Source organism: Gavialis gangeticus, unplaced genomic scaffold (genome assembly GCF_001723915.1).
Source record: "Gavialis gangeticus isolate Ggan-Ray unplaced genomic scaffold, GavGan_comp1, whole genome shotgun sequence".
NCBI lineage: Eukaryota > Metazoa > Chordata > Crocodylia > Gavialidae > Gavialis > Gavialis gangeticus.
Genome location: NW_017729025.1, coordinates 77998070 through 78011760, shown reverse-complemented (window position 1 = coordinate 78011760; position 13691 = coordinate 77998070). Strand labels below are relative to the sequence as shown.

General features: G+C 42.9%; 1 protein-coding gene across 1 annotated transcript in view; it reads left to right on the top strand.

Moving 5' to 3' along the window:
• AVEN (apoptosis and caspase activation inhibitor) overlaps positions 1–13691 on the top strand; it is a 214150-nt gene that overhangs the window by 467 nt on the left and 199992 nt on the right. Inside the window, exon 2 of the mRNA XM_019519925.1 lies at positions 2–57. Coding sequence (XP_019375470.1) covers positions 2–57 — 56 coding nt within the window. The remainder of the gene's footprint in view (position 1; positions 58–13691) is intronic.

The window sequence follows — 13691 nt, the reverse complement described above, 5'->3', positions numbered from 1 at the left end:
GCCCGGGGGGAGCCGCGCGGCCGCGGGGCCGCCCCTGCCCCCCGCTTCCAGCGCCGGGTAAGGAGGAGACGGACCCGCCCCGAGCAGGCGCTGCGGGCTGGGGGGGGCCGGAGCCTGCCCCCACCTCCGCCCAGCGCAGCACTTGGCATCCAGCTCCGGACGGATCCCCGCGGTGCGCGGGCCGTGTATGTACACGGCATGTGCAGTGCACACGTGCTCGCTCGTGCGTGCACAGCGCCCTCGCCCTCTCCTGCTCTAAGTCTGTAGCAGTGACTCAGGCCGGGCTCCGTGGCACCCTGGGGTGCCCGGAGACCCTTTCAGGGGTGCAGCGGGGTGTCAGCAGCAACGGGCGCGTGAACCTGATCCACAAGATGAGCCCAGAGGCTTCCCAAAAGAACCCGTGCCCTGCTGTCCACTCGGACGCGCTGTGCCACAGGATCGTGCGGTGCTTTTCCGGTAGCCAGCCACCGAGCGTGAAGTAAGAGCTGGCATTTTCCTGAGGGCTGCCTAGAGCCTGTGGAGGGCTCGGTTGAGGCCTGCCTAGAGGCTGCAAGGCTATAAGATGCAGATCTGCCCTGCCTGATCTGAGCCACTGGCCACACAAATTGGTGTTCCTTAACTGCACTAGCCTGAGTGGCTGCTTGGCTTGTGACTAATACAAAAAAATAGTGCCAGTGGATGTGGAGCACTGGGTTCCCCAATATAAATAGGTTGTCAGCTACTGCCCCATTTTTAGTGTCGGAGGCCGTGTGTAGACAAAACGAGGGCCATGTGTGCACAACACATTAAAGCGGACTAAATGCTCTTTCACCATTTTAATGGTGTTGGTGTTTGCATGCACTGGAGGTGTGTTGCTCGTTAATTACAGCCGCTGTAGTAAATCTGGTGGTGTAATGTGCCTTAAATGACTTGGGGCGCAGCAAACTAAAACTCTTCTGTGGAGCTTTAGTTTGCTGCCCCTAAAGCCATGGAGCAAAGCACCAGGCTCTGTGCAGCTATGGGGCTCTGCAGGAAACCCTGCAGCAGCCAGGGAAGGTAGGCTCTGCCCAAGAAAAGTCTCGAGCCTGATCCTTTTTTTTTCCCCCTCCCCTGTAGCCTGCCTGAGCTGCACGGGGGTCTGGGGCTTCCCTCTGTGGCTGCAGCGCCCCCTGGGACTGCCCAATCTGGGTGCCTGCGGGCAGGTGCCACAAAGGGAAGCACCAGCCCCCGCCACAGCCCAGGGACCTTGCCGGCAGCTTGTCCTCCCCACCCCGCCACTGGAGAGGCAGGTAAGTCAGCAGGGTGTGTGCATGACATGGGGGTTTAAAGGGCCTGAAATTGAAATGGTGTTTTTAAAAACCCACTGCTTCAATTTATGGCCCCTGTTTCATCTACACACGCTCTGATTGACTAGACTTCAAGCCTGTGTAGCATGTAGTGGTTTCAAAAGGGATTGCTCTTCTGCATTAGTGCTCCCTGAGTTGTGTGTGGTCTTAATCGCCAATCCTGCAGTAAACAATACTTGGACAGACCTAAGCATACCCACAGGCTGCTCCAGGATTTTGTAGATGGGGGTGTAGGAACAGCAAACAGTGCTGCCAAGTTGGCTGCACTTCCCTCTCTCAGCTTCCCTTGCTCCTACTGTGGGAGCAGTGGTCAGTGATTTTTTTGAAGTCCCCAAAGAATCGTGCCCCCCACTTTTCCCCCTCTTCTCTGCAGCACAACCCTTCCCCTAACTCTGTTGCTGCCACTGCTGTCCCCAGCTGAGCCGGGCTCCTTATGCAGCTTGGCTAGAGTGGGTCAGGGGTGGCTCTGGAGCTCCCCTCACCCCCTGTTCAGCTGGGGGCAGCAGGAAGTGGGGATGTGGGGGAGAATGGGAGGGGAGGGGATATATTACTGAAGATAGAGAGGTGGTAAGGTGTACCTGCTTCTGGGCCTTAAAAAATAGTCTCTGGCTGCTGTTCTTACAGTTTAGTCTGAAATGAGGATGTGATTGTGCCACTGTACCCCTTATGAATCTGTCTGCCCCGAACACATTGTATTGTAGAATCAGGATGTTGAAATGTAAAATGAAGCTCTGCATTGGTACTGTTTTTTAAGGCAGGGCCAACTATTTTGCTTGTATACAGTATGGAATCCCTTGGCAGTGTATATATATACATATGTCTGGAGTCCTATTTTTGAGGTAAGGCCTGCTTCCACCCGAGGAACACAGGTCTAAGGGGTGAAAAGGTCCAATAGCTACACTACTTGAGGAAACCACTGTTTTTGTGTTAGATATCTTTGGACATGCAGGCTTTTATTTAATTCATTAGAAAGCACTTTTACATTTATCTTTGTGGTGTTCTTTTTTAATCTGGATACTCTTTATATATACTCTTTTGATAAATTTTGATAACTTATAACTTTGGGGGGATAACATTTATATCACAGTTTTGTATAAGTATTTGAAATCTAGTATTGTTGGAATTAACTCCATAAGGTTTTCTAAATCCAAAAAATTAGAGACTTGACATTTTTCAGTGATTTCTTTTAGTTTGCTTTGTGCATGTGATAGTTTTATTGATATTCAGGTACTTAGTTTGTGCACTAGCATCCCTTTTTCATTTGCTGATCTTATACTAGACTGTTTTTTCAAGGCAATGTCTATACAGTAAGTTTACAGTGCCTGGCAGTAGGACTCTCAAGTATGTTGCAGTGGTCTGGTTGGACTGGTGAGTGCCAGTGCCAATTAGGAGGGGTGTGTGAAGCGGACCCTATTTAATTCTAATTCGGCCCGAATCAGGGACAGTTATTAGATTCATTGATTAAGATCACTGGCCCCGATTCGATTTGGCCGAATCTGAAGATTCGATGCTGATTCAGCTATTCGGACACAGACATAGCTTTAAAAGTTTTTTCTATATACCTTGAGGTCCCAGCATGGCTAGTGAACGCTGTGATGCTGGGGCAGATGGAGCGTCCCACAGGAGTATTGGGGGCCCTCCATGTGCTTGGTGGCAAACCTAGAGCTGGACCAGAAGTACTTCTGGTCCACTTCCAGGTCCGCCGGGGAGTACGCCAGAAGGCCCCTCCACCCCCCCCCGGCTTGGCAGTCGGCTGTGGGGGGACCCCGGGTGGCCCCCCCCCCTCACCCAGACCCAGGAGGCACTAGTCACCAAGCTGGGGGAACGTGGGGGCCCCCTCGCGTGCTCCCTGGCAGCCCTGTACTGGACCAGAAGTGCTTCTGGTCCACTTCTGGGTCTGCTGCCAAGCGCGCTTGGGAGCCTCCCATGCTTCTGTGGGACACTCCATGCGCCCCAGCATCACAGCATTCACAAGCTACCTGCTACCTAGAGGTATGTAGAAAAAACATTTAAAGCTGTGTCTATGTCTGAATCACCGAATCTTTCCGAATCGATTTGGAGGGTTCCGATTTGGTTCGGAGAGATTTGAGTGTGCTCTGATTTGATTCGGATTCAGAGATTTGGCCACCGAATTGGGCTGAACCTCCGCCGAATTGAATCGGGGACCGAAGCTTTGCACAGTCCTACCAGTTAGCCCATGTGGACATGACTGCATTGCTTTTGGTTGAAGTAGCAGCTGGGCTGGAGAAGTATAGGCTGCTTGTGGGTACTGCTGCCAGGTACGGTAAGTTTACCAAGTAGACACGGATTAGGGCAGGGGCGGGCAATTATTTCAGGCGGAGGGCCACTTACTGAGTTTTGGTAAGCCATCGAGGGCCACATGACAGGCAGCCAGGGGCAGATAAATATTAATTTTTTAAATTTTTGAGGGGCCCCACGGGCCAGATAGAATGGCCTGGCAGTCGCATCCAGCCCCTGGGCTGCATTTTGCCCACCCTTGGACTATGGGTACCAAAGTGATTCGTGCATTTCCCATTGTGCTGCATTAGAGTTCATTAACTGTTAAGCTTTGTCTGTACTAAAGGAATTTCACTGTGTGCTCCGAGAACAGCTATAACACACCTTGTGCTCACTCATAAAAGTATTCCCCATTGTGTGTCTGCCAGCCTAAGTCAGTGATCCACCGCACACTGCACTCTGCCAGTGACACTGGGACTGAGATGTCTGATGGACCAGAATTGAGTACAAGCACAGCTTGCAGACTTGGCTCATAATTCTCCTGCTTGTGTTCTGGAATTGTTGAATAAGGACCCAGAGGGCACCCTGCAAGTGCTTCAAAGATCGTTCTTGCTTCCCATTTCCTTCCTCAGCTAGCTCTTGGTGCTTCCTGGGACCTATGCAAGGAGTCATGGGGATGCTTCAAGAGCTCAGTAGAATCTGCTGAGAAGTCCTATGAGGTTCCTCCTGTCTCCAGTTTCTTGTGTTTCCTGTTGTCACTCCAGGTATTTCCTGAGCCCCATGACTTACTCTCAGTCCCCTTACTGTGGTCCCTGTCTGGCATTTGAGAGAACTTTTGTGCTTGGAGTTGAACTTTTTAAATGTATTATACATTGGACTTAAACTGGTGCATGTTGTCTCTTGAAAATAATTTCAAACCTAGGTTCTTACACAAAGTTTGTAAAACTACATCTTGATTTCATGTATGTATTCTTTGCTTAAACAGTTGAGGGAAAACTTGATATTTGGATTCTCACTGTTGGCACTATTGTGAATATTTGAGAAGTCTCTGCTCTACTGTGTCTGCATTTATGCTAAATCTAGACAAAATCTGTTAAAATTGTGTCAAATTAAAGTCAGGTTTCTGATCTGCTCAGCCCACTTCTGTGTAGATGAAAGCTGAATACAATTACAGGCAAAAAGAAACCTGCAATTTAGTAAGCCTATAATAACATACACTTTTACTTTAAAAAAATGTTTCTTTTTCTCAGAAGTATTTAAATTTTGCTCTTCTAACCGATCAGAAGGTAGCACAATGGGATATATTAGTGTGATATAATTCAGACAACTGGACTGAGTTTAAATTTCTTATACATTTACAGAGCTGTGCTTGGACAATTAACAGAAGAAAAATATGGATAATCTCTACTCCTAGCCTACACTTGTCTGTTTACATAGCTTGCAGCCAGCTGTGCTACTTCTGAATTCTGTCAAAGCCTATTTCTTTCTAAGCCCAACATTCAGTTTTCCCTTCTATGGGTGTTATTAGCATTTAGCCTGTTAGCATTGGAGGTGATAAGCAATTTTCAGAGAGTGCTGTTTATTATGAATACTGGCCTCATATCTATAATTGGATTTGCATGGGTGTGAAGGCCTTGCAAGGATCAAATTACAGATTTGGTCTGTAATGGGAACTGTTTTGAAATGAGGAGGCAAAGCTTTAAAGCTTTTTGACACTTATTAACAATAACACAACAAAATGATTGTTCTAAATTAAGCTGTAACACAAATCCCCAGCAGTTTTCCATAACAATTTTGTTTTGTTTGATGTGTAGACATGGTAGAACCCTGATGTCCAGGCCTATGCTGGTCAATGATTACACATGGTTAGACAGTGCAGTTTGACTAAGAGAGTGGTTTGTCTTAGTAGACCTCTTCTCTTTGTGTCCAGATGAAAAAAAATATAACTGTTTTAACTTCCAGTATTTGGAGTTTGGGCTTCTTCATTTTCCTTCTTAGGTTTCATGGTATCAGAGGCATTGGATATGTTTTTACCTAGACTTGCAGGGAGAACTCAAAATTTAAATTTCTACATAGTAAAAGGATCCAGCCCGCCAACCAGCCTTAAACCACTTATCTGGCCCTTAGGGCCAGATGAATTTAACCCCCTGACCTTAAGGCATAATCTGCTTTATCAAAAAAATAAATCCTTTCTGAAAGTGTGGACAAATTATCTTGAATTTTCTTTTGATAATTATCTTGATTAGCTGCACATCAGGTGGCATCAAAAAGCTGTAGGGCTTGCTGTCTAATTCCATGTTTGTTGCCACATTTGTAATTTAAAGTGCTCTCTCAATTTCTCTTCTCCCTCAATACTGTGTGTCACATTAGGCATGTTTTTGAAGCCTTCTGCTTCAGAGCAGTTGGAAGCAGACTGTCTGTTCTGACTTCTCTGGCAATTGAGGATAGGTTACAGTATCTTATTTTTATTTCTATTGTTATTATTATTTTGAATGATAGAAACTGAAAGAATAAGCACTGTCTTCTGAATTACTCCCTTTCCTAAAGTTAGCCTCTCAGTAGAATCAAATGTACTTCAGCTTCAAGCTGAAACTTAATTATTTCCATGTGCTTTATTTAAAGGTATAAAATTGGTTTAAAGTAGTATGCGATTTTATGATCCTTAAGTAAATTCTGTCTAATCATTAAGATTTGATTTAAACTTTTGTAGCTTGATAGTACAGTGGGGAGAGGAGTTATGTCGTATATTTTTTACTAATTGGTTTTAAAATGGAGCCTGATCAGTTTATGAAAAAGATATGATGTTGTTTGCTGTAGAAGAGCACTGTATGTAGAGATCCAGAAATGTTCCAATTTTTGTTCTTTGTAAAAGCTAAAAGGTTTGCTCATCTAAACGATAATTCTCAATTGGGATATAACATACCTGTCTTGAGGTGGAATCAGGTCCTGGGCTGCAATCCTCTATCAGCTTTGCTTATTGAGCAGGTCTGATTGTGTTTCCCAGCTCTAGTTCTTCCCTTTGGCTGTCTGTGACCACTGATAAATATTACTTGGTTTTAACAATGAAGAAAACTGTATGTGACTTTTGGAGTTGGTAGAGAATTTTTCAACAATACGGTTCTGCATTGGAAAATGCTGGTTTGTTGAAACAGAAACTGTTTGTAGGACATGTTTCAGTTTGGATGGAATTTGAGAGAGACAGAAAGAGATGATTGGTAAGCCTAGCTCCATGAGGCACCTCAGCAAATGCCTGTTCCAGTTGCAGAGACAAGGATTTTTTTGGTGATATCTTTTTTGGATCAATCGTATAGTTGGGAAGAGATGTTGGTTCAATAAAAGACGTTGGTTCAATAAGAGAGATTACTAAAAGAAAAAAAAACCTTGCCTCTCATATATTCTCTGGACTTTGACAGCTGGTGCAGCACGGCAACACAACTATGCCAGTCTGAAGAGACAGCTTCCCAACTACTGTATCTCCTCCAGAAAGTGACCCGAAGAATGTCTTGCATTCTAAAACTTATCTAACTCTATCCTAACTATGCAGTTGGTCCAATAAAAGATACCACCCAAAAAAATCTCTCCAGAAAGTGTCAGTCATTTCCTTTCTTCTTGTCCATTCTGAGGCTATTATTGTCTTGCTTCTTCAAATCAGTCTGAGGATGTTGAGCCATTCCCAAAGTCAGTGGTTTTTGCCACTGTTTAACAGCAACCCTTAAGAGTGTGGACACACCAATACTTGGATCCCTTTCAGAAGAAGAATGTTTCAAAAGGGCAGCTGCTGGTACATTCTAATTTTTGTGTGTGAATGAGGTGAGAATGATTCAAATGTAGGAAAACAGCTCCAGGTTGGGCCCTGGATAAATTGTTTGAATACTTCGCAGTTCATTCACTTAAAATAATTAGTATGTACCAGCTGCAGCCCTTTTGAAACTTAAAGGGTACTCTTCATATGTCCACACAGAAAGTGTTTACTGTGCGCTGATTTGAGTAATTGTTTCAATTTGTTTTCCTAACAGCTGTATTCATTTAACACTTTCTAATCAGTGGTAAGCATCCTGATAACCAGGTCATAATACAGTATTTATAAATTATTTTAAAACAGCTCTACATCTGTTGTGTATTTTTTCTAATCCAAGGTCCCCTCTTCACATGCAGGTAAAGGAGCAATGGGATCTAATGCACAATTCACACAACTGTGCCTCCTGCTGTGCCACCCGGGCATGGCAGGAGGCGCAATTGTGAGTTCACACATTAGGTTCTGTCAGGCTTTACTGCTGATCCTGGGCTCCCCCCACACCGGCAAGAAGCAAGCTCTTACAGCTAGGAGCTCCATGCACCCCTGGAGTGGGAGGAACACCACTCCCTTGCCTTAGGGTGCGGTCCTCCAGCCTGGGGGCTTCCTGCAGTTGCAGGACTTGCAGCCCCAGCTGGCAAGGTGCACCCCTGCAGCTGGGAGCCCTCCCAGCAGCAGAGGAGACCCCACTCCACATGCAAATTAAAGCTCAATAGCAACCAGCTATAAAGTTAGTATACCTTTTTTAGGTCTAATTTTAGAGTTTTTCATTGTGTGACAAGTACTTTGCATGTGTAGTTGGTGTCAGGGTAATTGTACAAATTAACCAGTTAATGTGTAGAGGAGGCCAAAATAAGGGAAGTTTGAAGTTCTGTTACTTTTTCTATCTTTGTTCAGATAATTTAAATGCATAAAAAGAGCTATCTGCTGCTATATACAGTTTTGTTTCCATTCTTCCCAGGATCTCTGTGTTAGTTTCTGTAACAAAGAAGTGTGCTTAAAATTCATTCTGAAATTCTGTGTGCTTTAAAAGCTAGCAGCATCGAGGTTGTATGTATTAACTGTAAAAGAGCCAGAATTGTTTTAAAGGATTCTGTATAATTCATTAAGAATCTATGTATATTATGGAGGCAGATATTATTTGAAGGGAGCTGTAAAATGGTAATAGCTTATAGGTATTTAAGTTACAGGAATTTTGCAGCACATCTAATTAGCCATGCCCTCTTATAAATTAGGAAAATATAAACATTAAAAGTCTTTTTTCATTTTCTTCACTACCCAGCTTAAAATGTATCATTCTGATTGCTGAGGAAACAGTGTTTGTTATGAACAGCAGGTGGGGTAGGCAGTCTAACCTTTATACTAATCGTATCCATTATATGTTTACATGATTCCCTTAGCAGGCATAGTTGATGGGTGGCCTTTAAAAGAAGTATTGTAAATGCAAGTGCTTCAGAGCATAAAATCACAATGTGGGAGTATTTTTCTCATCTCAGTGTGTGGTGATTTCTGGGTACAGTGTAACAAAATATGAAAGTATTCCGTCAGTCTGGATTCTTAAGGTCAGTTGTTAAAGTCCTTACTACAGGGAAAATTGCCTACATAGGGAGTGGAGCCTTTAGTCATTTTAGACCAAATCCTGCACGTCTTAGTCACATGAATAGTTCAACTCAGTGAATTCCATAGGCTGCATAAGCCAGTGAAGTGGGAGGTGGGCAGTAAGCATTTTGGGGGAACGGAAAATTACTAAAATGGCTAGTGGAAGTTTACGTATTCTAGTGGTTCAACATTTTTAGATTCTGGGATATTCAAACTGGGTTAAATTACAGTCCCATTTTGTGAGCTTAAGGGCTTGCCTGTATTGTGGCAGGAGTGTGTCCTAGCTCAGCAGCAAGCAGCTCTAAAAAGAAGTACACTGGTCTCTACTGTTATTGGTAGGGATCTACCTAAATCATGGTGAGACACAGGGTTTTTCATAGCTCGCTCGTGGGACATAGAGCCAATTCCATGGGTATTTTGTGGCGGCCCTGCCCCTTGGTGCTGATTGGCAGAGAGGCCTTGGGGGGAGAAGGGACAAGGGAGCAGCTGCCATCTTGCTTTCTGGCTGCTTTATGCCACTCTACCCCTTGGTGCTGATTGGCAGAGAGGCCTGGGGGGGAGGGGCTAGGGAGTGGCCACCATCTTGCTTGCTGGCTGCCCTTCATGTCACCCTGCCCCTCAGCACTGATTGGTGGAAAGACCCCAGTGGGGAGAAGAGGAATGATGGGACAGCCACCATCTTGTCTATTGCCCTGCCAGCCTGCACTTCCCTGCCCCGGCAGTGAGGGCTTCTGGCTCCCACTGGGGAGTCGGTGTTTTATTTTTATTACGTTATTAATATTGTTTTTTTTGTTTTTGTGGACAGCCCTGGATTTTGCAGTCTCCGCAAAATCCATGAAACCGCAAATGAAGTAGGTCCCTAGTTATCAAGATGAGCTGTTGGTAACGCTGCTCCAGAGTCATACCCAGCATGTTTCCAGGTTTGGAGCATGTGAATGGGAGCAGGTGGCGAAGGCATGCTCAGGAAGGACAGCACCAGCAGGTGCCACTGTTGCAGTGTGGACAAGCCCCAAGTGGGCTCAAAGTGTGTAAATAGTTTCCATTTGCAATATTCTCACAAAAGTAAATGGGCAATGATAGGAGCAGTATTGCTGGTTTCCAGTCGCGCACAATCTGATTGTTTTTTTTGTAGTCATCAGACATTTTGATTGAGTTTAAAAGAACAACTTAGTGGCTAATGATTTGTTGGTGCTAGGTTCTAGGCCGATACTGGAAAGAATATTTCTGAGATTTGTTTGGCATAAAATAATTTAGACTGGCACAAAGCAGCCCTATCTAACAAAACCATGGTCATGGTTTTTTACCCTAGCTTCTGTGTCATTCCTGTCATTTGCTGAGCATATGGTTTCTTCTTCTTTATTGCTATAAAAATGCCACCTGCTGTAAGAATGAGGCTTCAGTCCTTCTGCAGGTAGGCTTCATTAATAGAGCCTTGCCAGTAAAATCTGTAAATTCACTGGAGCATGTGAAAACCTTGCTTCAAGGTTACTGTAAGTTTTTGCTTCTATTCCTGCCTCTCTTCCCAGAGGATTGTTAGAGTAATGATTCTCTTTTACCCCCCGGGCTGGCCAGGCTCTCTGATTTGTAGATAGCACAGTGATGACAGATTAGGACTCTGGGCCACAGCCATCCCTGGGCTATGTCTCTCTGTTGCTAGTGCATTGCACTGCTTCAAGCTAGTTGCGACTGTCTGACCGTTGTTGCTTTTCCAATTAAACTTTTGGGATGAATCACACTCTTTGTGTTGTATGTGTACTTACTTGCTTCTGGCCTTGTTATTTCATAGCAACATTGGGAACTCATGGAAACAACAGAAAATGAAATGGTATTGGATTCCTTTTACTTTCCCCTCAGTGCAGTCATTATCAAGAGAACAAAAGATTAGTGTCCCCTAAGAGAGAGCTAAAAATGAATGTGCCGAGATAAGGTCGAGACTGGTGTATTGATGAGGGAGGTTATGACTTGGAGCTTGGATTATCAAGTGGATCTGTGTGGGCATAGCCTACTGGACCTGCCTGTGACCTATTGACTTCAGTGGAGCTTCAAATAGTTACAAAAGGGCTGCAAATAAGTGTTTGGGCTAGTTAGGCTTGGACACCTAGTTAAGCCTCTTAATCCTAATATAGGATTTTGAGGCTTTGTTTGTACTTGAAGGTAATACAGAAGGTATTTGATAAAATATTTCTGATATGTTTCGCATTGGGTATTACGGCAGTTGTGCACTTATGCACAAACGACGCATTTTCTACTGATCCATGATTTTACTCTATATTAAGTGTGTGCAGATTGTAGAAAAGGTACTATATAAATTTAATTGAGTTGTTTACTCTAAAGATGTTAGCCATAATGTAGGGTTAGTTCAGTGGAAAGTCTAATTGTAATGGGATACATACTGAAAAGAGGACAGTTTTGGGTAGGAACCTGCAGTGACTAGAAGGTCAGATGAGCTTCTTTGAGAAGTGACTACCGCATACTTTTAAAGAATAACGTCTCATGTCTTTTATTGTTTGTTTTAATTGAATTAAAGGAGATTGTAGAATAGATCAAACTGTCTAACCAGATGGAAAAAAAAAAGCAAAAACCAGCCAAAAAGCCTAAAGTATGTTTTTAGTGCGAGTACAGAGGGGGCATACAAAAAATGCCACTATTATTCTTTTTATTGTTGTGTAGCTAAAAATTTAGTGAACTGATTTTTAAAAACAGTTGAAAATAAAATAAAAAGTCTCGCCAAATTTCTGTATGCCACGTGAGATTACGATATTATTCCTGAAAAGTCTAATATGGTTTACATTGGAGTTGTTGACTCCATTTTATCAATAGCATGACCATGTTCCTCTACGAATATACTGAGCCAGATAAATTGATGGACGTTTTATAAATGTCCAGCATAGATAGTGTTGTCTAATTTGTTGGTGGGCATACATAACAACACTTCAGCACCTAAGCTTTATTTATCACATTTTTTGCAGCTCTGAAGATCCTTTTCTGGAAAGAAAATTGGAAGGATGATCTATCAATATAAAAACCTATTCATGATGGCCTTTAGTCATGTTACTGATCCCATTTAAGTTCATTTGCTCATAGAAGTTCTTTAAAAGCAAGATGGGAGAAATAATCTTTCTCCAGTTTAAATAAGTTGAAGAACACTAATGTTTTGTGGAAAGAACTTCAGGAGAAAAGTAAACTGTTGGTTTTCTTCCAAGAACCAAATCCGAACTAGCTTCATAGTATTTCTTTATCTTATGGGACAGAAGGTGGGGCAGGATGGCACCTTAGGGACTAACTTTTTCAGAAAGCATCAGTTCTGTCAGGCCCAATATTGTGATTTCAAAATAAGATGTCTTTTCTCTTCCAAGGCCCATTGTGCCTCCATTAAGCCCACAGAGGGATGAATCCTATTGTCCAACGTTTATGAAGCAGTCTCTTGGACTTCATAGATTGTTCAGAAATTCTTGCACTGTACAACAAAGATTAAAAGCTTTCTGCCAGCTACCTGTTCTTTCAGCTGCCCTTTCTTCTAATTAAACTTTTCTTTAGCTTTGGTAGATCTCTCTAAAGGTCACAGATGGAGCAAGCTAGAGAAGAGGATTACTCTTTGTTGCCAGGATATTTTTTTCACTTCATGAAAGAACCTCTCTGGAGGCATCCTTCTTTTCTTCCTCTGAAAAAAATCATTTGCTTTTTCTCATTTCCCTTACCTTTTCAAACAGTCTGTAATAGGACAATGGTAGTTTGTGCTAGAAGAGATGTGATATTACTGTGGGTAGGTGGGCCATAGGGGGGGAAGTAAATCTTCCCAGTTAATGAGAGACAAAGGTCACTGAGGGAGCCTCATCCATGGATATCTGAAACTGTAAATATGCCAATATAAAAAGAATGCAAAATACATATAAATGACCCCACTACCAGAAATGGATTACTGTTTTCTGTGAACAATTTTCTTATTTGCTCTGCAAGTTTATTGCTACATTTGTGACAGTAAAACTCTATGAATATAATTCTCAGCAGTACTGTTTATTGTTTGTTGTCTTATCTGTTTATTAGTGTGCCTGTGCAAAAAAACATGAAAAAGGCAGTGCACAGAAAAGCATTTTGAAGACTGAGAATTTTATTTTGTCTATACCTCCTGAAAAGCCTGAAAAGAATAAAGCATGCAAGTGCAAGAGAAGGTGCAAATACCTAGTTAACTTGTCTGAAGTGTCTGATAAAAATTGAATGACTTTTACAAATGGTTAGTTTCTAATGAATAATTAATGATTAATTGGAAGAGGAATGAGCTTATCTACACAATGTGAAACCCTGAAAGGAAGAACTATAATGAAAGGTGGTTTAATTATTGTCAGTGAGACAGCAAGCTAGATTGACAGTTTCACCAATAGTGATTGTTCGATTTCTCACTCTTTGTATTCTTTGTCATCCATTAGATTGCTGAAAATGCAGATAACATAATTTATGATACAGGGGACAAAAATCAAACAATAAAATAATGCACCATTTCCACCTTTTGTATCTCAACGTTGTATAATAGGAGTTTTGTTGTCTGCCAGCCTACATTAGGAACAGCTCCTCTGTGCTCTAGCTTACAGGACCATTGCCATGCTGTTATTGTTTCAAAAAAATGAAACGCCTGGGTAGGGTTGGATAGAAACAAAGAGCCTATTCCAGGCATGGAGAGAGCATGATAATAAGGTTTAAAAAAAGAGATGGAGAATGGGGAAGTAAAGGATTGAGTAGAA